This window comes from Eptatretus burgeri, chromosome 15 (genome assembly GCF_056783735.1).
Source record: "Eptatretus burgeri isolate ZD-2024b chromosome 15, Ebu_testis_v1, whole genome shotgun sequence".
Classification (NCBI taxonomy): Eukaryota; Metazoa; Chordata; class Myxini; order Myxiniformes; family Myxinidae; genus Eptatretus; species Eptatretus burgeri.
Window position 1 is genome coordinate 13,727,320 of NC_140975.1, and position 25,000 is coordinate 13,752,319.

Here is a 25,000-nt window from a genome sequence, read left to right on the forward strand (position 1 = left end):
TGTGTCCCTCTACCAGTATACTGGTACTCTGCCAACCTCAGAAGGATAACAGGCTCAGTCAACCCCACTTGGTATTAATTCAGCAGCTAACAGGGCCCAAACTCAGGACCTGAATATCCTAAGCCCACTACCTAAACCACAAAGTCAACACCAGGTTGATACAAGAGGGGATAATAATTGAAGATAAACTCCGTATTTTATATTTATTTAATTTTCCTTATTTTTAAGGTTTAAAAAAAATATATATATTTTGGATTTTCTCAAAATATTTTAGTTTTACTTTTAAAAAGCTAAATTGCACTTCTTTTATTTTTTTTTTAACTTGGGTTTATTCAAAATGCATTTATTAAAAACGAAAACCTGAAATGCGTTGTGTTATATTTATTTACTGTATCTTGTTTCTCCAGATTTGCACAAACACTGTGATCCTCAAATACCAGAACAGGTGAAGTTCCTCCAACTCTGATCTTATTAAATACCAGCAAAAGCATCTGTCCCCAGTGACGAGAAAAGCAAGTACAGATCCTTATATAAACATAAAAACATCTTCAACTTGTGAATTCTCTTCTTTTTCTTCTTCTTCTTGCACGGCCACAATTCCTCAGGGGGGTCAGGCTAACCTCCAGGCAGATGCCTGGCTCATCCCCATCTCCTTGAGATGCTGATCAACCTACTGCAACCACGAGGCACGTGGTTGGCACATTGGTTGGCACCACTCACGAGGCTCCGTCACTGAATCTGATGAGCAGGATCAGCGTCAGGAAAATGAGCCACACGTCCATACAGTCACAGCTGACACTCACGGACCATGCAGGTACCAAATCTCATTTGAGTCCCTTTCAGCAATCGCTTGTTGGACACAAAGTTCGACGAGCAATAGCCAAGGATTCTCCGATGAGAGATGGTACCAAAGGAATTAAGTCTCCGTCTCAGATCCCTGGTCAGAGTCCAAGTCTCACATCTGTAAAGCAAGAATGGAAACAACAAGTATCTGAAGACTCAGACCTTCATCCTCCTGCGCAGGTACGGACAGCACCACACCCCATGATGCAGTGAATCCATAACTCCCCAAGCCCGACCTAGACATATGTTGACCTCTGGCTCACAGCCAGCAGAGACATGAAAATCACTGCCAAGGTAAGTGAATCTCTCTGTCACCTAAACATCCTCAAGACAAACAGGCACAGACAGGACAGCAGCATCCAATATATCAATGAAAGCCTGGATCTTAGTTTTGACCCAGGAAACACATAATCCCAGCGGCTCCGACTCTTCATTCAGCACCTCGAGGGCCCCCAAAAGAATATCCAGTCTCCACAAAGATGATCACATCATCTACGAAATCACGGTCAGAGATCTTGACATTCCCAAATTGTTCTCTCTGACATCCTTCCCAGAATCCAGTCCATACAAACACTGAAAAGTGTGGGAACCAGAACACCCTCCCCCGAAGAACTCCATTAATAACTGGAAATGAGTCAGAGATGGTATCACCACATCTTACAGCACTCTCAGCTCCAGAGTCGAGTTCAGACATCAGATTGATCAGTTTTGGTGGCACCCCACGAAGACCAAGAATCCTCCAGAGGGCATCCAGATTCACTGAATCGAACGCTTTACAGAGATCAACATAGGCTGAGCCTCTGTTTGTAGCATTGGGATGCTTCATGACCTCCCTTTCCCTGTATCCTCTTTTCTGCCCAACAGACTTTGTACTTAATGATATCTGTTTATATCTTGTACTTTGGAAATGCTGTTTGTGGGCTTCCTGTTCAACCACTTTCTGTGTGCTATGAGCCTTTGCAAGTTTATCCTGCATCTCATTGCACGGGTTTTCTGACTCGCTGTAAAAGCACTCTAACATTTCTGTCTGCAAAGCGACATGCCTTCTGTAAACCAGGGTACATAATTTGGTCTGGCACTCATCCGTATGAGAAATTAATTTCTCTAAAATCATGTGTATGATTTGTAGGACAGTTGCTGATGCTGCATCAGGATCATCTGACTGGAGACCATCATCTCTGTTGCTGTCATTGAGGTGTTCATGGAATGAGTACGATTTGGATTTCTGGAAGTCTCATCTCATTCTGGAAGTCTCACCAACTGTATGACTTGTCTGTCACGGCGGGTTTTTGAGCAAGACCTTTACAGCCGAGTGATCCTTGGTGCCAATCTGAGCTCTAACAGTGGTGCTGAAGTAGGATGGAGAGTCGACAATGACCAGATGTAGTCTATTTATTTCTCTCATCGGCCTCTTAACTTATTGCTTCAGTCCGTTGGCAATGCAGACATTTTTTCAGGCTGCACCAGCTGAGTCTGCAGGATAACTACATCCCAGCTGTTCTACAACACTGAAATACATCCTACAACACTTAACAAACTAGGTATGCACAATAAGAAAGTAAAATCTTGAAAGTGAGTATCAAATGGCCCTCAGATAATTCACAGAAGTCATTCACACACCATAGCTTCTTAAAATTCTCCAAATGATTGGAATGAGAGCAACAGTAAAATTTAAGTTAAATTCGGCTTTCACAAAGTGCCTTAAAAATTACCATGGTATCCATGCTGTTGTGGTAATTCTTTAACTTGGACTTTCTGGTTTTATAAATTGACAGCTTGGCCTGGGAAATGATAAAATTTGCCAGAACTGCCTCTGCAAGGCAAAACGGACTACTTGGACCAAAAATAAACATTGAAAAACGAAAATCTAGAGAAAGGCGTACAAATAGCGTTTTCAAAACTAAATATAGGGAGGTTAAGCAGTCACATCAAATGTATGCATGTGACAATGTTTTGACTTATCCACAAAAAAAGACTCTGCTCACTTATCACTTCTGAAAAATGGTGAATAAGCGAGTTTGTCGGCTGTATCCAGTGTGCAATCTCCATTGGAGATCACCAGCCCGTTTAGTCACAGCTTTCAGATGATGCCATCCCCAAATAGGGGCTAAAGGAGGGGTATGTGGCAGGACTGTGGACCACTTACAAGGGGCAGGGGTGGACAGGGAAGGATAAAGGGCTTTCAGCAGACACTCTAAGTACAGGATTTTGCCATTTTTGCTGGAAACAGAGAGAGAGAGAGAGAGAGAGAGAGAGAGAGAGAGAGAGAGAGAGAGAGAGAGAGAGAGAGAGAGAGAGAGAGAGAGAGAGAGAGAGAGAGAGAGAGAGAGAGAGAGAGAGAGATTAAATTAAATTAAATGGTTCTGAGTTGATAGAAACAGATAACTGAAGATTAAGGAAAGAGGAAAGGGGAAAGGCTCAGCTCGGAGGAGGGTACAGGATGATTCCATTGAGTTCGGAAAGTACAGTACTTATGAAGCACTGCTTTTAATCACCTGTCTATGACCTGCGACATGACCTAATGCCGGTCGCTGAGGTAAGAGCAGCAACACTTAGCCATATTCCATTGGCGTTACTTTTTAAGGTGGCACTCCTTAGTTATTGAAGCATTGATACATTTTTGAATGAAGGTCCTATTATTATCAAAGTCTTCAAAGAGTATGTTGTAAAAGTGGTTCACTTATGAGCATAGACTGCTCGTACTTAGTGAAGTCCCAAGACCAGGTAAAGACTTGCCAGACGTTTGGTATACTTTGGTAAAAGGAAGGCAGTGAAGATGAATCAACCCTGGTTAGGTCCATTCGGATAAGTTCCTAAGTGTAACCGAAGTTCTCCACTTTACATAGTGATACAGTTAGCAAGGTCTCTCCAAGACAACAAAGGCTCATGCAGGAACTGCCAGATTGTCTGAAGATGGAAAGTCATGATTTAGGACTTAATGGTGATTCATGCTTGGCCACCTTCAGACACCGGTACGTTCAAACTTTTTGGTCGCAGCCAGTGTTTTCCAGACCAGAAAAACTGGGTAACATGCTTCTGTGTTTCATCAACAAACAAAGTGGATGGTTGCAGAGCCAAGACCTTTTGCCATAGAATTGAAGTAACCGGGGTATATTTCTAATGCCCTGCCTGGGAAGGACAGCTGGCAAAGTAAGCCTTTCCATTTTAACAGAATCAGTTCAATGCATTCAGGCAAACCTTCCCAGTTGTGCCTCACAAAATCACCAAACCAAGTAAAGGAAAATCCCCCGAAATTTAATACCATCTCTCCTCGAATGTGATATTAGCAAGGAGAGATGAGTGTAGCCAGGTGGGGGAGGATGTGGGGGGATGGGGAAAAAGGGGGGGGATAGACAGGGGGTTATAGCCACATTCTCTTGTTTTTCCCCAGTTAATATTTGCAGTTTGCAGATGAGGCTTTGCTAAAGACATTTACACCATGCATCATCCTAGTGTAATAATGTCACATGAAACACTGATGCAAACACATATATCATCAGGATGAGCACTGGTCTGAATAGGATCGTTTAACCCTCTAATAGGAAAGCCAGACAAAGAGTTCTGGAAAGTTTTCAAGAGGGTGAGATAGGGTATAGAAGGCACCTGAAAGTGGACAGCCCTCCTGATCCCTCTTTCAATACAAAAGGGGGGGGGGGCACCAGTTCATTGTTAATGTTGAGGAGGGTAGATATGTTGGAATAACACAGCTGTATGTATACATGATAAAACAAAGAGTCCAAAACCAAACCGTTGCAGTATTCCAAACAAATATCTATGAGAAACGTAATCAAACAAATTTTCTTGATCCAAGAAAACAAGACCAACGCGTTCATGATAACTGTTGGGAACAACAATCACATCACGAATGACAAAAATGTTGTCATGGATGTTGCTGTTGAGATTTGTACCTTTTTCGAAAGCTTTTTGTTTCTTCCCAACTCAATTTCTCTCGCTTGCAGATAACTAAAGTATATATTTCTGCTTTGCTGTGTTCCACAGGAACATTGTGTATGAGATATGTGTGGTTAACCTTGAATGATCCAAAAGAACAGTGTGTAATTGGATCCGGGAGGAAAACCTCACGTCCAGCTTATCTGTTTTTGATATACTGATGTTGAAAGACGTAAGCCAGATGGTAATCCAGCTGGTCTTTGGATGAAATGAAGAACTATTATGCAATAAAATTAATTAAAAGATAATACCGCATATAAGGGAGTGACTCGGCTATTAGAGCAGAGCACTCTCCGGGTTATCTCAGTTGCTAATTGATGTACCTGGTGTCTGCTTTCCATGTGTGCACGTGTTTGATAGATGATAAACATTTTTCTCTCAAGTACATCGACGTCTTCATGCCTCAGTGATGGATGATTGACGCCTCGACATTACGACCAGGAACACCAAAAGTTTGGTCCATGTTTACAATGTCCTTTCGGAGGGGTGAAAGGCGCAAGGCAATGGCTTTGGAAAAACATCTTGTAGTCGGTTGTTGGTGCAGAGTAACGAACTGAGATAGCTCAGTTAAAAGCGATTCTGTCCGAATGAATGGTGGAACATTAGAAAACAGCACTTTCATGGCTGGAGTGTGAAGTGTGGGAAGTTAGGACAAAGTGTCTATTTTCGGTGGACAACTCAGTCGCAACAATTTCATGTACTAACTGCTCTTCAGCTACGAATACCACAATCCATTTGTTCATCCATGAAGTTGTCTGGACAGAGACACTGACTGCCGTTTATATACGAGTAATACGATAGAGGATAATAATCGTTCCCAACGAAAACCCCAAACACTCACACAACTAACACCTCATCATGCCCAACCCAGACACGAAAGCAGCCATGTTCATCTCCCAGAAACGCAAACACAAACATAACAACAAGCACACACACGTGCTCACCCAAACACATACAACACCAAATCACGTGTTAGTAAAAACAAAAAAAAGAGCTGAGCACTCTTCTGGTTTGTTGGTGCAGCAACAACAATGTGCTAAACATTTATATGACCAGGATGCTAAAGAGCCTATGCCATTATAACCGGGAGACATCGTTCGTGTGCAGCATAACAAGATCTGGGAACCAGCGGTCAAACACCAAACACCACGTTCATACATCATCACCACTCCAGAGGGGCATGGTACCGGCGAAACCATAGGCATCTCCGCAGCATGGATGAGGCTCCATCGCGCGATGCTACACCGCCGTAGAATTTCAACAAGAGGAGACCGTTTCACGTCACTCAATGTCCAGAGCATTTCAAAGATGATGTGATGATTGATGATTGATTTCCATAGCTAATTTGGATTCTGATGATTCTGTTGTTTTGCTGGTGTAGTTTTCATGCTTCTGGGGTTATATCCATTTGAGGGGAAGGATGTTGTGGGGTGTTGCTGTTAGATCGTGTAGACCTGGCATTACCGGAACTCTATGTCATTTCCCTTCTGGGATTATTTAATTATTAAAGCCGTTGCTTTGATCCTGTGTGCTCGATCATTACATTGATATCATGTAATGATATCATTATTACAGGGTTCGATCATTACAGGGTCTATTGTGCCCGACGAAGCCGGCTGCGAAGCCAGCGAAACGTTGCCCTGAGACGGGGTCTTTCTCGCTTTTTTGCTCAAATTAGCGGAGTCGATCGAGTTTTTACTTTTGGTTGGAAGCGCCTTCTTCTTTTAAAATGTATCATCCCAACTGCCCTAATCTTATACAAACATATATATATATATATATATATATATATATATATATATATATATATATATATATATATATATATATATATACACAGTATGTAGATGTATATACTAAAACACTGTGTGGGGTATCATGTTTTATGACCTCTCTACTATAATTATCGATTATTTTGCATCAAAATCACTCACCATCAACTCGTAGTCTTGTTCGCTTTCCTTCCATCGCCTCAAATCCACAAGAAGAAATATGAGAACTCAAAAAAAACATTTTCTCATGGAACTCAAACCGACACACGTAAGTTCCCTCGTCCTCCATCTTCAGGTCTCTGATCCTCACCATCCCGTCTCCCTCACTTGGGTTTCCAACTCCTTGAATCCTCCCTTTGAATTGCTCATGTGCATATTTTGTGAAGCTCCTGAAGATAATGTTGTGTCGATAATTATAATATTTATTCCAAACCAAACTCAGATTTTTTATGTTGTTTCCTTCACGGTGATTAAACCAACAGGGAAGAATCACATTCTCGCCCCGCACTCCGATCACATCCCGTTGTACACAAAGTTTATTTGTTCCGATGATTGTACAGATGTCCGTGTCCTGGCTCTGTGATCCTGGAGGGAAAATCGGATCAGATGTAAATATCGAACAGAATAACATTTAAAAACTGATCAAAAAACGTTTATTTTACAAATCAAATCGAAATAATAGAATTTGTCAAAACATGATATTAATTAATTAATTATATATGAGATTCGACGAATTGGGTAAATAATAAATATCGACTTTTCTCATTCGTGATCGTGACGTCATATTTTGTGAATGGTTCCCCACCAGGACGAGCCTTTTGATTCCTCATTAATCTGCACATTTCGAGTTAAACAAACTACTGTAGTTCATGTTTTCGAGGAAAGGGATATTTTAGAAGTTAAAATAAACGAACTCTGTACACGATCACACCCTCACCACCTCAGCACCTCATCCATCATCCCCTCATCCACTTTCCCTCAGTAGAACTCACTCTGTGCTTTTCCCGATAAACTGGAATTTCCTTTCAACCCTTTGTGGCTCCATTACCTATTCTGGTAATTTAACCCTTAATGGCTCCATTACCTATTCTGGTAATTTAACCCTTCATGGCTCCATTACCTATTCTGGTAATTTAACCCTTTATGGCTCCATTACCTATTCTGGCAATTTAACCCTTAATGGCTCCATAAACTATTCTGGTAATTTTACCCTTAATGGCTCCATTAACTATTCTGGTAATTTTACCCTTAAGGGTTCCATTAACTATTCTGGTAATTTTATCCTTAAGGGCTCCATTACCTATTCTGGTTATTTAACCCTTAATGGCTCCATTACCTATTCTGGTAATTTTACCCTTGATGGCTCCATTACCTATTCTGGTAATTTTATCCTTAAGGGCTCCATTACCTATTCTGGTTATTTAACCCTTAATGGCTCCATTACCTATTCTGGTAATTTAACCCTTAATGGCTCCATTACCTATTCTGGTAATTTTACCCTTAATGGCTCCATTACCTATTCTGGTAATTTAACCCTTAATGGCTCCATTACCTATTCTGGTAATTTAACACTTTATGGCTCCATTACCTGCTCCGGTAATTTAACTCTTCATGGCTCCATTACCTATTCTGGTAATTTAACCCTTTATGGCTCCATAACCTGCTCCGGTAATTTAACCCTTTATGGCTCCATGACCTGCTCCGGTAATTTAACCCTCTATGGCTCCATTACCTGCTCCGGTAATTTAACCCTTTATGGCTCCATTACATGTTCTGGTAATTTAACCCTTTATGGCTCCATTACCTATTCTGGTAATTTAACCCTTTAGGGCTCCATAACCTGCTCCGGTAATTTAACCCTTTATGGCTCCATTACCTGCTCCGGTAATTTAACCCTTTATGGCTCCATTACCTATTCTGGTAATTTAACCCTTTATGGCTCCATAACCTGCTCCGGTAATTTAACCCTTTATGGCTCCATGACCTGCTCCGGTAATTTAACCCTCTATGGCTCCATTACCTGCTCCGGTAATTTAACCCTTTATGGCTCCATTACATGTTCTGGTAATTTAACCCTTTATGGCTCCATTACCTATTCTGGTAATTTAACCCTTTAGGGCTCCATAACCTGCTCCGGTAATTTAACCCTTTATGGCTCCATTACCTGCTCCGGTAATTTAACCCTTTATGGCTCCATTACCTATTCTGGTAATTTAACCCTTTATGGCTCCATTACCTGCTCCGGTAATTTAACTCTTCATGGCTCCATTACCTATTCTGGTAATTTAACCGTTTATGGCTCCATTACCTATTCTGGTAATTTAACCCTTTATGGCTCCATTACCTATTCTGGTAATTTAACCCTTCATGGCTCCATTACCTATTCTGGTAATTTAACCCTTTATGGCTCCATTACCTGTTCTGGTAATTTAACCCTTTATGGCTCCATTACCTGTTCCGGTAATTTAACCCTTTATCGCTCCATTACCTGCTCCAGTAATTTAAACCTTTATGGCTCCATTACCTGCTCAGGTAATTTAACCCTTTATGGCTCCATTACCTGTTCTGATAATTCCACACTTTATGGCTCCATTACCTATTCTGATAATTTAACCCTTTATGGCTCCATTACCTGTTCTGATAATTTCACCCATTCTGGCTCCATTACCTGTTGTGATAATTTAACCCTTTATGGCTCCATTACCTGTTTCAGTAATTTAACCCTTTATGGCTCCATTACCTGTTCCAGTAATTTAACCCTTTATGGCTCCATTACCTGTTCCGGAAATTTAACCACTTTATGTGATGTGCGCGTTTTCAAATCGATTGGATTTTCCATGTAGTCTCACAAGAGGGTGCTGTACCTGGAAGCACGCAATACTTCAAAAGAGATGGGTAATCCGGCTGTCTCCTCTGCATTCACATTGTGCGATTGAAAGATCGGAAAATAAATAAATAAAACAGGGTGTCCTTCACTGCTGCTTTCCCGGATAACCCTCCCACGTAGAGATGGAATGCGAGAGGGAAAGGAAGAACATGGTTGTTAATCTTACCTAATTCAGTTCTTTGTAAGAAAGAGGAAAGCACGAAAAATAAAAATTAATAAACCAAGTTAATGGTGAATAGATTTGGATACGGGACATTACACGTGATGGAACTAGTATGTGGACTCCCACTATTTTGGGTGGTCGCTCAACTACCGTTATTCTCAGGTTTTCCGTCTGTCTGTATGTATGTAATGGACAGCTCTGGAGGCCAGAGGAGTCAACTGATTTTTATGAAACTTGACTGGTAGGTTCATACCAGGATCTAGTTGTATGCTTTGAGCACCGTTGCTATGGACACCACCGTTGCCTAGCAACGGGACTTTGAAATTTTTGAAAAATCCGAAAAATATTTATATATATATATATATATATATTTTTTTTTTTCGAAAATCAAAAATCGGCTTCCGCGCTTTTATGCGCACTATAATCAACCTATTTGTAAAAAAAATTCAGCCCGATCCGTCAAAAACTGTATGACTAGTATGCAATTATGTAGCGACCACCCATGTCAGCTTCCGGCTTGTTTGTCTCTTTGTCATCTATCAAAAGCTGACAGGATGGCAAACACTCGCCTCCAAGCTGTCTAGCCTGGGTTCGAATCCCGACCCAGCTATAAACTGTAATCCCAGTGTGTCATAGGTCGGGTGATTCATCACCGTGTTTCCCGTCCCTCGGATGGACGTTAAACTGGCGTCTCATCTACCGGCATTAGTTGGGACCTTGGTTGACGTTAAAGACCCGACGATGTCCTTCGTGAAGAGTAGGCGAGCTATCGCCGGCACGATGAACAAATTACATATTCCTGCTCGAACTATTTCTGGGAGGGCAATGGCAAATCATCCAGTATAACCCTCGCCAAAAAATTGCTTTCACAGTGCTTACTGAACCTGGCTTTTGGTGGAACAACAGAAATATAATTGATCTTAATTGAAGAAGGAACATGAAACGGAAATAAATTTATAATCAATTTTTTTCAATTTGAATCCATATAACAAAGTGAAAGAAAGCCTCAAATGTATGTTAAAGTTCTAATTTATCGAGATGACGTCACATATTGAAAACAAACAAATCTCTAAATCCCCAGATCCTGAGTTTCAATCTGAACGACTCGGGCTCGTCATTCTCCTCATGTATTACCTGATATTATCGATCTTAAAACGATTTAAAACGATTACCAATATTTAATAATGACAAACGTTTTCGAGAAGAAGAATAAAGTTGGTTTGTGATACAAAATCATCAGCTGTGTTTCATAAATAAATATAACACGAAGGTAACTTCGCGAAAATTCGAGTGGAATCCTTGAAGTGAGACATTGAGAGGAGGGAGAGAGGATTAGGAGAGAAGGGAAGAGAGAACAGTAAACGGACCGGAGAGAAGAATCCCAGTGAGGATGATGGAGGAGTAAAGGAGGAACATCCTGTTTTCCCGGTGGATGAGACTAAAGTGGAACTCGGAATCTGGAACCCAAAACCGGCACAGTCTCCGAATCCCAGTGATTGAACACAAACCGGTACAAGGAGAACTTTTAACGCTTCTTGTTCACACAGATCAGTTATCTTCCTCTTTTAAAAACTTCCTCACAAAATGTGACGTCACGAATTCCAATCCAAAGCACTTTCATTTTGCACCTGGTGTCATGGATATTGAGCACAGCACAGGTACCGCTTCTGCTTTACCTCCATCATTCCCAGGATCTCACATCCTCAGATCATTCAGCGATCCTCGATCCGTATTTGATCGAATGTTTCAATAAAAAATGTAAAATATCACATGATATGGACACTCAGGCATGTTCCTTTATTAGTTTCCAAATTACAACATAAACCACATGTTTGATATTTCACGACTTCATGTTCATTGTGCATCTCGGTATAAAATGTGTGTCTATTTCAGCTTTTTAAAGTGCTGTAACCTGTGTATTTAATGTGACACATGATATCATTTATTTTACTCAATGATTGAATCAAAAGTGCTGGGAAGCACTTCAACTACAGGCAACACACAGCACTCTGACTCCAAGGAATACCCTGTGGACCCCCTTACCCCTCACTCTTTGTTTCCTTCAATCAATACTGGACCTTTAGGCTCAATCTACACTGGGAGTTCCAATGGTCTTAAGAACTGGCCAGCGTCTCGAAAGAGTTGAGTTGGCTTGTGAGACCTCCAGATCGTGACCAGATCTATTGACATCTAAACATGTAATATGCATTGAAACCTCTCGAAATCATTCCACATATCATCAGAAATTACTCTTTGAGAAATGTTATTTCAGTTAGAAACAAAATATCCTTTCATCAATCTGGTTATGTATTCATTGAATTGGAGCGGGTGTTGTTGTCTTATCAATATCACCAGGACTAGTACAACTGGGACTCGGACTCATCGGAAAGGCTTCTTCTTCGCAACACTGTTTGAAGCCTTGACTCTCTTCCTCTGTGGAACAAACATGAACAAGCAATGATTATATTATTTATTATATGATTGTTTGTACTCCTCTTGATGAGGTTGTATCTTTACAAAGCACCAACCTGACCTCACGGTTATGAGGGGGAGAGAGAGAGGGGGGCTGGAGAGAGAGACAGAGAGAGAGACAGAGAGAGAGAGAGAGAGAGAGAGAGAGAGAGAGAGAGAGAGAGAGAGAGAGAGAGAGAGAGAGGGAGAGAGACAGAGAGAGACAGAGAGAGAGAGAGAGAGACAGAGAGAGAGACAGAGAGAGAGAGAGAGACAGAGAGAGAGACAGAGAGAGAGACAGAGAGAGAGAGAGAGAGAAAAAGAGAGAGAGAGAGAGAGAGAGAGAGAGAGAGAGAGAGAGAGAGAGAGAGAGAGAGAGAGAGAGATAGAGATATATGAGGAGAGAGAGGACCGAGGGTGAGTCATCGGCAAAATGGTTAAAAACAAATTGTATACATGGCTGAGATAGGATGGGGAGCTTTTCTGAGATGAAACAGGTAATGCTTTTGAAGGGGGTCATTTGGGGTGGAAAACATCATGAGTATGGATGGGGGGTAACTCGGAGAATATGGTTTTCTACAGTGGAGATGGTGACAGGAATTGGTGTGGTTTTGGATTGGGGATTTGTACAGAAAGGGATGAAGGTTAACAATTTTAGTGAATCACTAATGTCTGTAAAGCTGAGTGTTAAATGGGATTTATTAAATATAAAATCAGGATAGGCATATCAGGTGGGATAGCAGGAACTGGAAAAGGAGGACTGCTGGACTGCTGTGTCAGAAGGGGTGACATATGAATTGAAGGTGGAATGGCGAGGTGAGAAACCAAACCATGGTTGTTGAAGATTACCAAATAAGGGAAGATAATTCTCGTGCCTAAGGTCATCTGGCTTTATGAACTCTTACTTTAATTATGATGGGGGAGAAGGCTGATAGGTCTGTAGTTCAGGCAACCACTTTTTAAAAGTCTTATAGATAGGAGTGACGTTTGCAACTTTAATGATTGAAGAAGTTGACCATCCAAAAAGGACCTGCGGTAGAGAGAAAGAGAGAGGATTTGATAGGACTGAAGCACATTTACAGAGGAGTTGAGCACTTATGCCATAAAGAGGTGTCCAGCTGGATAAGAAAGGTCACTATAAGTCCACATGCTTTCGGGAACATTCTATAATGGAGGAAAGGCTGGGTACAGGAAGGGACGAATTTGGGTCTTTAGTCTTTTAAATGAAGACAGAGTTCAATAACACTGCTTTTTCTCGAACCGTGTCCAGCATGACTCTATCCATTCAGAAGGATGGAATTGAAGGGGAATGTGTACCAGACAGAGACCTGAGCAGGTCCCACCAGGTTTTGGAGGATCCTGAGAGGCCAGAAGAGCCTGATGTTGGGCTCTGGCTCTTCCTAGGCTAGATAACAATGGTTCCCAGCTCTGAGAGACTGTCTGTTGGAATCATTCAGAAAATGGATGAAATCAACAGGACGTTGATTGAGGTACGCTAATCACCTTGGGAAGCAAGTGTAATCTGAAGTTTCAGGTGTTAACCCTTTTTCTGTGTACAAGTTGGAGAAATTTGAAACTTTATTATACATTACATATTTGAGAGAATACAGAACGCGATATAAACTTTGTCCTGAAGTTGATATTTTCTGTTCGACTAACTGGGAATTTGAAAGTTAACTTGATCTATATCAACCCCATTCATTTGCAGGGTCTTCTATTGTCGATCTGTGTACGACTTTTTTGATCAGTGTGTTAAACCTGGAGGGTACTTGATCAGAAGCTTCATTTTCCATACGACAGGTATGAACCTGTTTTTCCTTTGCTTATAGACATCCCTGCACAAGGATTGACTGCCTAGTTGGTGTGAAAACACCACTTGGGTGTATTTGGTGATTACAGTCACAAGAAAGGAAATCAGCTCGGATGTTATTGTGTATGGTACATTATAAGCTGGTATATTGGACCACATTGATGTGCTGGAAGGTGAGGGTTAGGGTTAGTTAAAGTGCTGGAAGGTGTCGCAATTGAACCACATGGATGTGATGGAAGGCTCCCGAGGTCAGGATAGTATAAAATGTGTGATGTGTAAAAGTATACATAATGAACAAAATATAATTTCATTTTCACCTTCGGCAGGATTTTGTTGTTTCTTGTAAATGTAATAGACCCATGCGACTATAAGAAGAAGAAGAAGAATCAAGATCGAGGCGGCCGAACCTCCAAGTACGCTCCCTGTGATCCCTTCTGCATCACTTTTTTGCTTGAACTCCCCATAGAAAACAGATTCCTTCACAGCACCATACTGGTTCTGCACCAAGCAGCTGTAGTTACCTTCAGGATCGTCTTCTGTGAGCTTATAACTACTGATGATCTTCTGAAATTCATTTTGGTGATTGGAACTGACTCGTATTTCACTTCCATTTATGAATCCCTGTGGGCTCCACCAAGTGATGTTTGATCCCGGCTTGGCCTCGGCTTCACAGAACAGTCTCCAGGAGTTGCTGGAGTTCAAGAATTCCCTCCAGACGTGCAGAATCTTCGGACGCACTGTGGACCCACACCATGATAAATATACCATATACATTACCATGAAGAATATACCATATCAATATTAATCTAATGAATATACTGTAATATTGTTTTGATCAGTGTGTATATATTGTTATCATAACATACCAAAACATGTTTTGTCTTAATATATCATAACATGTTATCATAGCATGATTTGTTTTGATATATCATAACATGTTATCATAACATGTTTTGTTTTGATATATCATAACATGTTATTATAGCATATTTTGATATACTGTACTGTATATATTATCATAACATAACATAGCAATATTCCTATTCCTCTCACGAATATACCATATCAATATTAATCTAATTAATGTACCATATCAATATTCCCATAATGAATATATGATATCAATATTCCTATTATGAATATACGATATCAATATTACCAAAATGAATAAACCATATCAATATTACTAAAATGAATATATCATATCAATATTACTAAAATGAATATACCATATCAATATTCCAATAATTAATGTACGATATCAATATTTCCATTATGAATATATGATATTAATATTCCTATAATGAATGTACGATATCAATATTACTCTAATGAATATACCGTATCATTATTACTCCAATGAATATATCCATAATGAATCCTATAATCAATATACGATATCAATATTACTATAATGAATATACCAAATAAATTACTATTATGAATATACCATATTAATGTTATGCCAGGTGTTGGTTTCATGGTCAGGGTTAGGGTGGGCTTGGGATCCTCGCATCCTGAGTTCAAATCCCACACACCTGTTGAAATAATATCAGGTGGGATTGACTCAGCCTATCATCCTTCAAAAATGCCTTAAAAAAAAATTAATGTGCCTGTCAGCTCTCCTTGTAATAGATGCTTGCTAGATAGTCCAGCAGCAGAGTCTGATATTTCAGATCAATTGTTCAAATTTGCATAAAAGCACCAAAATTGGTACACATGTAGAATAATGTATTCCGAACAATTCTAGATATGGAGCCACCCAGATTGTGCCTTGGTCAGCCAAAGCTGTTAGTTGAACGATTGAAGCCAAAGTTGAACAATTGGTTTGCTATGCTGCAGTACTAAGATGCCGCACCCTTCCCTCTCTGTCTGATCAAAATAGTATGAAGGGCATTGATGTGTGCATTATAAGCAGAAAGAGGGTCATGTGTGATATTGCTTGTGTCTTGTTCTTTTTCCCTCTTTCTCCATGCACATGTTTGCTATTATGTTTGTTGTTATTAAATTGTTTCAGACTCCAACAGAGAAGAACTGAATTCTTCCACAGCACATTAGCGTATTTATTTAAGGAAGGCTATGCTTCCACATTCTTCATATTTACACAAGAACATGTGAAATTGCCAAAGCATTAAACTTCGCTTTTTCTCCTATTCTGACAATTATATTGAGACAAATATATATATATATATATATATATATATATATATATATATATATATATATATATATATATATATATATATATATATATATAGACAAATATATTATATAAATTCTGACAAATATGAAGGAATATGTCCGAAGTGTAACTTTATTGAGTGCAACGAAAATAATTTTAATGTTGGCGAAAGCTCTCATGCCATGAGCAGAGAGCATGGCGACTGCGGCTCAGTTCTCCGTGGGGAAATCCCAGGAGTTTGGAAGGCAAAATAAATTATAGGATTAGAATATGTAAAGTGAACTACGAGCTCATGAGAGAATTGAAAAATGTTTTCATTGGCTCTAAAGCAATGCATTCCCACATCACGGCAGGATGGCCAAAAGATACGCATACTCAATCTAAGCTGCCGAGCCTGGCTTCGAATCTCAACCCATATAAATATTATTCGAATGATTATACCACATCAATATTACCATAATGAATATCTTGCATCAATATTCCTATAATCAAAATACAATATAAACTGTCATCAATTGTCATGATTCACAGGCAGGGTGATTAATCAATGTGTGTGTGTGCCATCCCACAGATGGCGGTTCGCTGGAATTAGTTGGTGGACATTAAGAATGTCTTTGCAGTGTCCTTCGCGAAGAGTTGGGGAGCTATCCCTGGTCAAATCCCAAATTACTGCTCTAACCTTGTGCTGCACAGGGGAAAAGAGCATGACAAGCCTGACTATAGTCAGGTCAGGTTCCATCTGTGACCTGCTACAGGTACCATGTAAACCTGTACTAACCTGTTCCATGGTCGGGTTGTCGGCGACTAAACCGTCTCCCCCACCAGGTTTTCTGGTGAGGAGGGTGTTTGGATATGGACACCCAACAGGATTAAAAACAAAACCTGTCAAAGGGCGGAGGAGCTCCTTGTGAGCCAACGGCCATCCATATCTAGTGCCCAACTGTGTCTGCGGACGTCCTCCTGCAGTTGGGCTACTTCTTATTAGGAGGTTGGTGGCAGTATTTGCACTCCGGCCACCGCAAAACGCAAAACGCAAAAAAATCTGAAAACCCACTCCGTGGGAGTACCTCCTGTGCAGCTTCCCTTCGCAGGGCAGCTCACCGGATGACAGGATTGGGGCAAAGCCTTCGGGACCCCCAATCTTTGATAGGAGGGAAACCACGGGGTAACACCCCTGGGTCAGATTGCGGGAGAGTGTGTCGGAGTGGTGCTGAGGTGTCGTCCACCAGACGGCGGTCTCCTTGGGTTAACCTGAGGCGGTCCCTTCGGGTGGGTGCCTGGAATGTCCTATCCCTAAGAGAGGATGATCACCTGTCTCTGTTATCATCTGAGCTCAAGCGTTTGGACATCGGAATTGCAGCTCTCTCTGAGGTTCGGAGACCGGATTGCGGCGACATAATGGTGTGTGGTTACACCTACTATTGGTCTGGTCGCTCTGATGGTTACCATACCCAAGGAGTTGCTGTAGCTGTGTCCAATAAGCTGACCCCAATGATAATTGAGGTAACACCGGTCAACGAGCGAATTATGAGATTAAGGATTCGCCACTCCTTAGGTGTCATTTCCCTGGTCTCTATTTATGCTCCGACTGAGGCGAGTGATCTCACCGTGAAGGATGCATTCTACGCCACACTCGAGTCTGTGGTTGATCAGTGCCCCAGACGAGATACACTTCTAGTCTTGGGGGATTTCAATGCATCGACTGGAACTGATAGGGATGGTTATGAGGTGTGTGTTGGTCCCCATGGGTCAGGAACTATGAACCAGAATAGCACTAAGTTCCTTGACTTTGCAAGAAGTCATGGACTTAGGGTTGCTGGTTCATGGTTTCAGCGCCCGCAAGCTCATCGCTGGAGTTGGTATTCCAACGCTGGCGGTGTGGCAAAGGAGATTGACCATGTCCTCACTGACGGTCGTTGGAGGATGATCCAGAACTGCAGGGTCTACCGGAGTGCTCAGTTCCTCAATACTGACCACAGGCTTGTTGTAGCAACTCTAAAGCTGCACCTTAAATCCTGGAGAATGGTACCATCCCAGCCTAGGCTGGATGTTGCCAAGCTCAGGGATGAGAGAGTAGCTGAGGAGTTTGCGAACAGGCTGAGTGGACACTTGGGGGGTCTGGGTGCTTTGGGGGGTCCTGAAGAGTTGTGGAGCACCTTCAAGACCACCGTCCTTGATGTTGCCGGTGGATGCCTTGGAGTTCACCGCAGGGCAAAGAAGAACTTTGTCTCCCAAGGGACACTGGATACCATTGACCAGAGTCCCAGGGCCAGGCTGAATGGCAGAGCTGAGCTGTTCAGGGAGCTGAGGCGTAAAACTGTACGTGCACTGAGGGTGGACAAGGACGCCTATGTGCGAGGAATCTGTGAGGGGGTAGAGCATCACCTGTGGAAAGGTGATTCTCGTCCCGCTTACAGGGTAATTCGTGCATTACGTTCATCCAAGCCCATCCCTCGGAGCACTGCAGTTCGAGCAGAGAGTGGTAGGCTCTTGACAGAGGAGTCTGAAGTGAAGGCCTGCTGGGCCGGTTACTTTGAGCGGTTGTACCATGCTGATCCCCCAGCTGTCGAGTTGGACGTCAAGGGTGTTACAATTCCTGTTGCTGACCCTCGAATCAACTGTGGTCCACCATCGCTTGTGGAAACACGGGCTGCGGTGAACCAGTTGAAACGGGGCAAAGCTCCAGGGATCTGTGGCATCCATGCTGAACTTCTCAAGGCTGGTGGAAATGCTGCACTCGTGTCGTTGCATGCAGTTTTGTGCTCTGCCTGGAACACAGGCATCATCCCAACTGACTGGAAGAGGGGCCTTGTTGTCCCTCTCTGGAAAGGGAAGGGTGATCGCCAAGACTGCAACAACTACCGAGGGATACGCTGATCTCAGTGCCGGGCAAGGTCTTTGCTCGGATAATTCTCGATAGGGTTCGCCACCATCTGCTTGAGCACCAGCGTCCAGAGCAGTCAGGCTTTGCACCAAAGAGGTCAACGATTGAGCGTATCCTTGCACGTCGTGTCCTCACCGAACGCAGACGAGAGTCTCGGCAGGGGCTGCTTGCAGCCTATGTTGATCTCTGTAAAGCGTTCGATTCAGTGAATCGGGATGTCCTCTGGAGGATTCTTGGTCTTCGTGGGGTGCCACCGAAACTGATCGATCTGATGTCTGAACTCTACTCTGGTACTGAGAGTGCTGTGAAGTGTGGTGGTACCATCTCTGACTTATTTCCAGTTGTTACTGGAGTTCGTCAGGGATGTGTACTTGCCCCCACACTTTTCAGCACTTGTATGGACTGGATTTTTGGGAGGATGTCGGAGAGATCAAGTTGCGGTGCATCGTTTGGCAATGTCAAGATCTCGGACCTTGATTTTGCAGATGATGCAGTCATCTTTGCGGAGACTTTAGATATCCTCTTGGGGGCCCTCGAGGTGCTGAATGAGGAGTCGGAGCCGTTGGGATTACGGATTTCTTGGGTCAAAACTAAGATCCAGGCTTTCGTTGACATCTTGGATGCTGCTGTCCTGTCTGTGTCTGTTTGTGGTGAGGATGTTGAGGTCGTGGATAGATTCACTTACCTTGGCAGTGATATTCATGTCTCCGCAGGTTGTGAGCCGGAGGTCAATAGACGTCTGGGTCGGGCCTGGGGAGTCATGGATTCACTGGATCATGGGGTGTGGCGCTGCCGGTACCTGTGCGGAAGGACGAAAGTCCGAGTCTTCAGGTCCTTGGTACTTCCAGTCTTGCTCTATGGGTGCGAGACTTGGACTTTGACCAAGGATCTGAGACGGAGACTTAATTCCTTTGGTACCAGGTCTCTTCGAAGAATCCTTGGCTATCACTGGTCAGATTTTGTGTCCAACGAGCGGTTGCTGAGAGAGACTCGGATGAGATTTGTTACCTGCATAGTCCGTGAGCGTCAGCTGCGGCTGTATGGACATGTGGCTCGTTTTCCTGACGCTGATCCTGCTCACCAGATTCTCTCAGCGAGGGAGTCTCATGAGTGGAGGAGGCCAGTGGGCCGACCACGTGCCTCATGGTTGCAGCAGGTTGACCATCATCTCAAGGAGATGGGGATGGGCCTGGCATCTGCCTGGGGGATGGCCAGACGGAGGCCCCTGGAGTACCGGCGGAAAGTGGACGCAGCGACACGCTGTTCTGGCACATGCTCCCATACCTGACCTAAGACCTTGATGTATAGTATATTATTACCCTCGCCAAAGGAGAGGGTCTTGTGCCCGAGTATATTTTTTTTTGTTTTTTTTGTTTTTTTTGTAATTTTTTTTGTAACTTCGCATATCCGAAGTTTGTAACCCGAAAATTTTGTAACTTCGCATATCAGAGTCCTAAAGAGGTCCCTTTCAGCGCATACAATTTTCAAGGTCAAGGTCAAAGGTCAACGTCACTTTCTCGCAAATCAGGGGAGTCGACGAAACCCTTATTTTTGAGTAATTTTGATCGGATCGTCTTCAAACTTCATGGGAATATAGTTCATGGTCTAGTGCTCAGCTGATTAATTTTTGGTGGCGATCGTCCTTGACCTTCATGGTTAGCGCTGGAGGTCGAAAGTTTTTGACCCCAAGGTCAAATTTTGAAATCTTAGTTAACATATCGAGTAATACCTCATATGAAAGCGCTTGATAAGTGCTTTCCAGATCTGTCAAAAGCTTGACGCTATGACGTTATTTGATGATGTCATGATGAAAAAACGGATTTTTCATGAAAATTATATTTCCTCAGTTCTCATCAAAATCTCTTGATATTTCATGTACAACGGTCCTGGAGAGATACCATTAACCGTACGAAAAATATAAAGGTCAAGGTCAAAGGTCAAGGTCACAAAAAGGTCAAGCATCAAGGTCGACGAAACCCTTATTTTTTGAGTAACTTTAATCGAATAAATAAGTCACTCATGTTCACATTTTGGCAAGATACTGGTCACCCTGGGGGTGACATTGGTTTTTTTATTTGTCTGTTGGTCTGTCTGTTTGTTTGTCTGTCAATTGCCTTCAGGTCACTATTTTAAACTGATCTTCACGCAACTTTACCAAGTTGTAGAGGAAGTCTCAACTGAGAAGCCTATTCATTTTGAGTTCAATGGTCAAGGTCATCTTGAGGTCAAATTTATAGAATCGTCATTTTTCATCCGATGGACTTAAAATTTGAACAGGATTTGCATATTGTGTCACTGACTTGGGAAACCTACTTTTTTGAGATCAAAACGTCAAAGGTCAACTCAAGGTCATACTTCTAAAATCATCAAATTTCATCTGAAAAATCATCAATTTTCAGCTGATTAACCTGAAAAACATAAGCAGCAATTGCATTGTGCATCACTGAATTTGGAAACCAACTATTTTTGAGGTCAAAGGGTCAACTCAAGGTCAAGCTTCTGAAATCAACAATTTCAATCTGAAAAATAATCAATTTTCATCTGATTGACCTGATTGTCAATTTTAATCTTAACGAAATGGACAATGTGATGTATCCATAGCAACCTTTTTAGTTGGGGGGGGGGTGGATTTTGTAAGTACTGTACAGTATTGTGTTCTGCACGATATTTTTTTTGTTTTTTTTTGTCCGCATATAACTTTTGTATTTTCCTCCACAACGGCTTGGCAGATTGAGACGAAATTTTCACCGTTGGTGTGCCTACTAAGGTCGAATGATGAAATCATAAATGTGACATCACAGGTCACGTGGTGTGGCAGCCACGTGGTGTCACGTATCAAGTAAAAAATTGAAACTTGGCACATGGCAGTACTCATCATGGGGAATAAGTGTGATTTTTATGATGTCATAGGTGTCTTCATTATGATGTCATAATTGCATATGTAGAATGCTACATCTGATTGGTATGAAAATTTTTGTGGGTCATCTTGGGATAAAATGTTCCACAGAAATAAATTTGATGACATCATCGGTCACGTGATTCGGCAGCCATATTGTTAAAAAATCCTTCAAAATATCTGAAGTGGCTGAAAAGATCGAGGGAAAACTTTACAAGTGTTACCGCCTATCCAAGAGGAACAAAAGGTTCACACAAGACATGCCATAGGTCACATGGTTTGGCAGCCATATTGGATTTAGCCTAAAACCTATAAAAATCTTCTTCTGAACGGGTAGACAATCGAGTGGAAACTTCACACAAATGTTCGCCAAGCCTTGGGTGTACAAGTTTGTTAAGGAATAATTGATAGGTCACATGATTTGGCAGCCATATTGGATTGAAGAGAAATATTAAATAATGTTTTCGCTGGAACCGCTTAGCCAATCGACACAAAACTTCACAATTATTATCTAGTAGGGATGTGGAATACATCTTTAAAATTTCCTCTTCAGAGGACAGACGGTCTGGCAGTCAGAATTGTTTAATTTTTTTTTGATCTGGGTTCTTTCCATCTTTAATTCTAATTTTTTTTTTTTTTTTTGGAAAAGACTTACTTGGCTGTGCCTGCATGGGTTTGAGGGTGGAGGAATAGCAGTTGAAATGTGTATCCTATCTAGGTTCCTCCTGATGACTTCATCTTTGCTTTTTCTTGTTCAGGTTCCTTCTGATGACACAGATGCAGGACTGTACCTATTTGGCCTTCCATTTAATTTGAATTGAATTTATTTTAATCCTATTCTAACTTAAATTGAATAATAATTTTAAAAAAATGTTATGGGTCAGGGTCAGGTGTCCAACCAAAGCGGGGTTGCATCAAAGTGAGACGTCTTGGTATCCGGTCATCACTGCCGGCAGTTATAAAGTGGCAGTTCTCATTATGTCTCATTAATTACGCAACACAGCAGCACACAAGCACAACAAAAAATACACAAACACCACACAAAACAGGTTCTGATGACGGTCTGCAATCTCTGATTGCTCTTTCTAGTTTGATAATATTTTCTTTCATTGACTCTTTCAAAAATTTCCACTCAATTTTTTTTTCCCATCAGGAACGCATTCCCCCTTTCATACATTCAGTCAATGGGAATCTGAAGTTCGAGTTACATTATTTCGATTTAAACGATGCTTTCCAGGAACACACCTATGAAGTAAATAGGGAAGTGTCTGGATACAGACATATGCATGTGGACATACTGTATGCGCCTGTGTGTATGTGTATATATATATATATATATATATATATATATATATATATATATATATATACATATATGTATATATATATATATATATATATATATATATATATATATATATATATATATATATATATATATATATATATATATATATATTTGTGTGTATGCGTGTATATGTGGTAATAAAGCAGAGTATAACATTCTCTTTGCTAACTACCCCCCACCTTTCTCACTTTTTCTCCCTCCCTCTCTCTTGTTATTCACCCAACACATCTTTCTCTCTGTCCCCTCCTCGCTCCCCCTCCAAATAAATTGCACCACTCCCCTCCCACACTCTTTCTCCATTTCTCTCCCCTCCCTCTATCTTCTCGGGCTCCCTCCCTCCAGGAGTGTATAGCGATGTGTCATGAGGTGTCGCTCTTCCCTCTTCCTTGCTCTCCTCCCCTTCCTCACTCTCCTGACCTCCCTCGCTTACCCACTCCTCACATCCCCTCCTTCCTCACTCTCCCCCCTTCCTCACTCTCCCCTTCCTTAGCTTTCCCCCAACCTCAACCCTCTTCTTGCTCCCTCACTCCTCCTTTCTCCCCCTCCTTGCTCACCCTCCTCACTCTCCTGTCCTCTATTTCCCTCTCTCTCCCCCCCCCCAATCCCTCTCTCTCACCTGTCTTTCTCTCCCGCTGCTGCCCTCTTGGTAGTCCCATCAATGAAACGATGGTGGTATTTGCTAGATAATATAATGTACCAGCAAATACCACCCATCGTTTCGCTGACAGGAATACGAAGGGAGATGGGGAGAGAGAACGAGGGGGGAAAGAGAGGGAGGGGTGGGAGAGAGAGGGAGAGAGGGGGTAGAGAGGAGGGAAGGGGAGTGAGGTGAGTTGGACGAGCGAGGAAGGGGTAGGGGGAGAATGAGGAGCAGGATGGGGAGAGTGGGGATGATAGAGAGTAGTGCTTGTGTGTGGACTGTTCCAAGTTCCATTGCAGTAATGCAAGGTGTTTCAAAAAGACATGGACAACTTTACTTGTTAATATATTTAGTACCACAAAAGAAACAATGATGTGCTTCGTTTTATACGACACAGAAACTCATGTAGTTTTCTTTACTTTCAGTTCTGGTGGTTTCTTCCAAAATAAAATGACGACTCCACAGGAGAAAGCTGTGTGTCAAATGGTTCATCAAGATGACATCCGACAAGCAAGTTCAGCGTACTTTTTGTACAAGGAATAGAAGGAATCCGCCATTGTGGAATAGTATTAGAGAGTGATACAAGATGTTTAAGGAGACTGGAAGTTGTCGGAAACAGAAAAGTACTGGTTGACCAAGCACAAGTGCAGCAGACGTTGAACGAGTGCGGGAATCATTGCAACAAAATCCCAGACAATGAAGTTGACGCTCATCCAGAGAACTGACACTATCAACCACCACTGTACACATGATTTTGCATAAAAGACTGAAGCTTTACACATATAATATGCATAATCTGCAGGAAGTCAAACCAAATGATGGACACAAATGCAAGATGTTTGCCTTGGAAATGCTCAATTGCATAGACGATGACGAAGATTACCTGATAAAGGTCATGTTCACAGATGAAGCTTGCTTTCATCTATTGGGGAAGGTCATCCGGCACAATGTGAGGATTTGAGGCTCCAAAAACCTCTACGTGGCCATTGAACACAAACACGACAATCCAACGGCCACTGTCTTGTGTGGCCTTTTCCATAACTGCCTGACTGACATGACTGACATGACTGACATGACTTCAAAATGTCAGTCTATGGTTTCGCAACTCGAACCAACAGGGCAGTGCTCTGAACATGAGGTCGAAGGACATTATTTTTTAAATGCCAAAGTGAC

At 41.9% G+C, this 25,000-nt stretch overlaps 2 protein-coding genes across 3 annotated transcripts in view; both read right to left on the bottom strand.

Moving 5' to 3' along the window:
- Nucleotides 1-11,146, bottom strand: part of LOC147011561 (CD276 antigen homolog) — a 26,407-nt gene extending 15,261 nt beyond the window's left edge. Inside the window, exons 1-2 of the mRNA XM_085857059.1 lie at nt 10,984-11,146; nt 6,729-7,151 (exon numbers count right to left, since the gene is read on the bottom strand). Of these exons, the coding sequence (XP_085713185.1) occupies nt 6,729-7,151; nt 10,984-11,032 (472 nt within the window). The 5' untranslated portion in view covers nt 11,033-11,146. The remainder of the gene's footprint in view (nt 1-6,728; nt 7,152-10,983) is intronic.
- Nucleotides 11,147-11,392: 246 nt separating this feature from the next.
- Nucleotides 11,393-25,000, bottom strand: part of LOC147011562 (immunoglobulin superfamily member 10-like) — a 127,879-nt gene continuing 114,271 nt past the window's right edge. For both annotated transcript variants that reach the window (XM_085857035.1, XM_085857034.1), the window contains 2 exons: nt 14,195-14,614; nt 11,393-12,049 (listed from right to left, as the gene is read on the bottom strand). In XM_085857035.1, the coding sequence (XP_085713161.1) occupies nt 11,928-12,049; nt 14,195-14,614 (542 nt within the window). In that variant the 3' untranslated portion in view covers nt 11,393-11,927. The remainder of the gene's footprint in view (nt 12,050-14,194; nt 14,615-25,000) is intronic.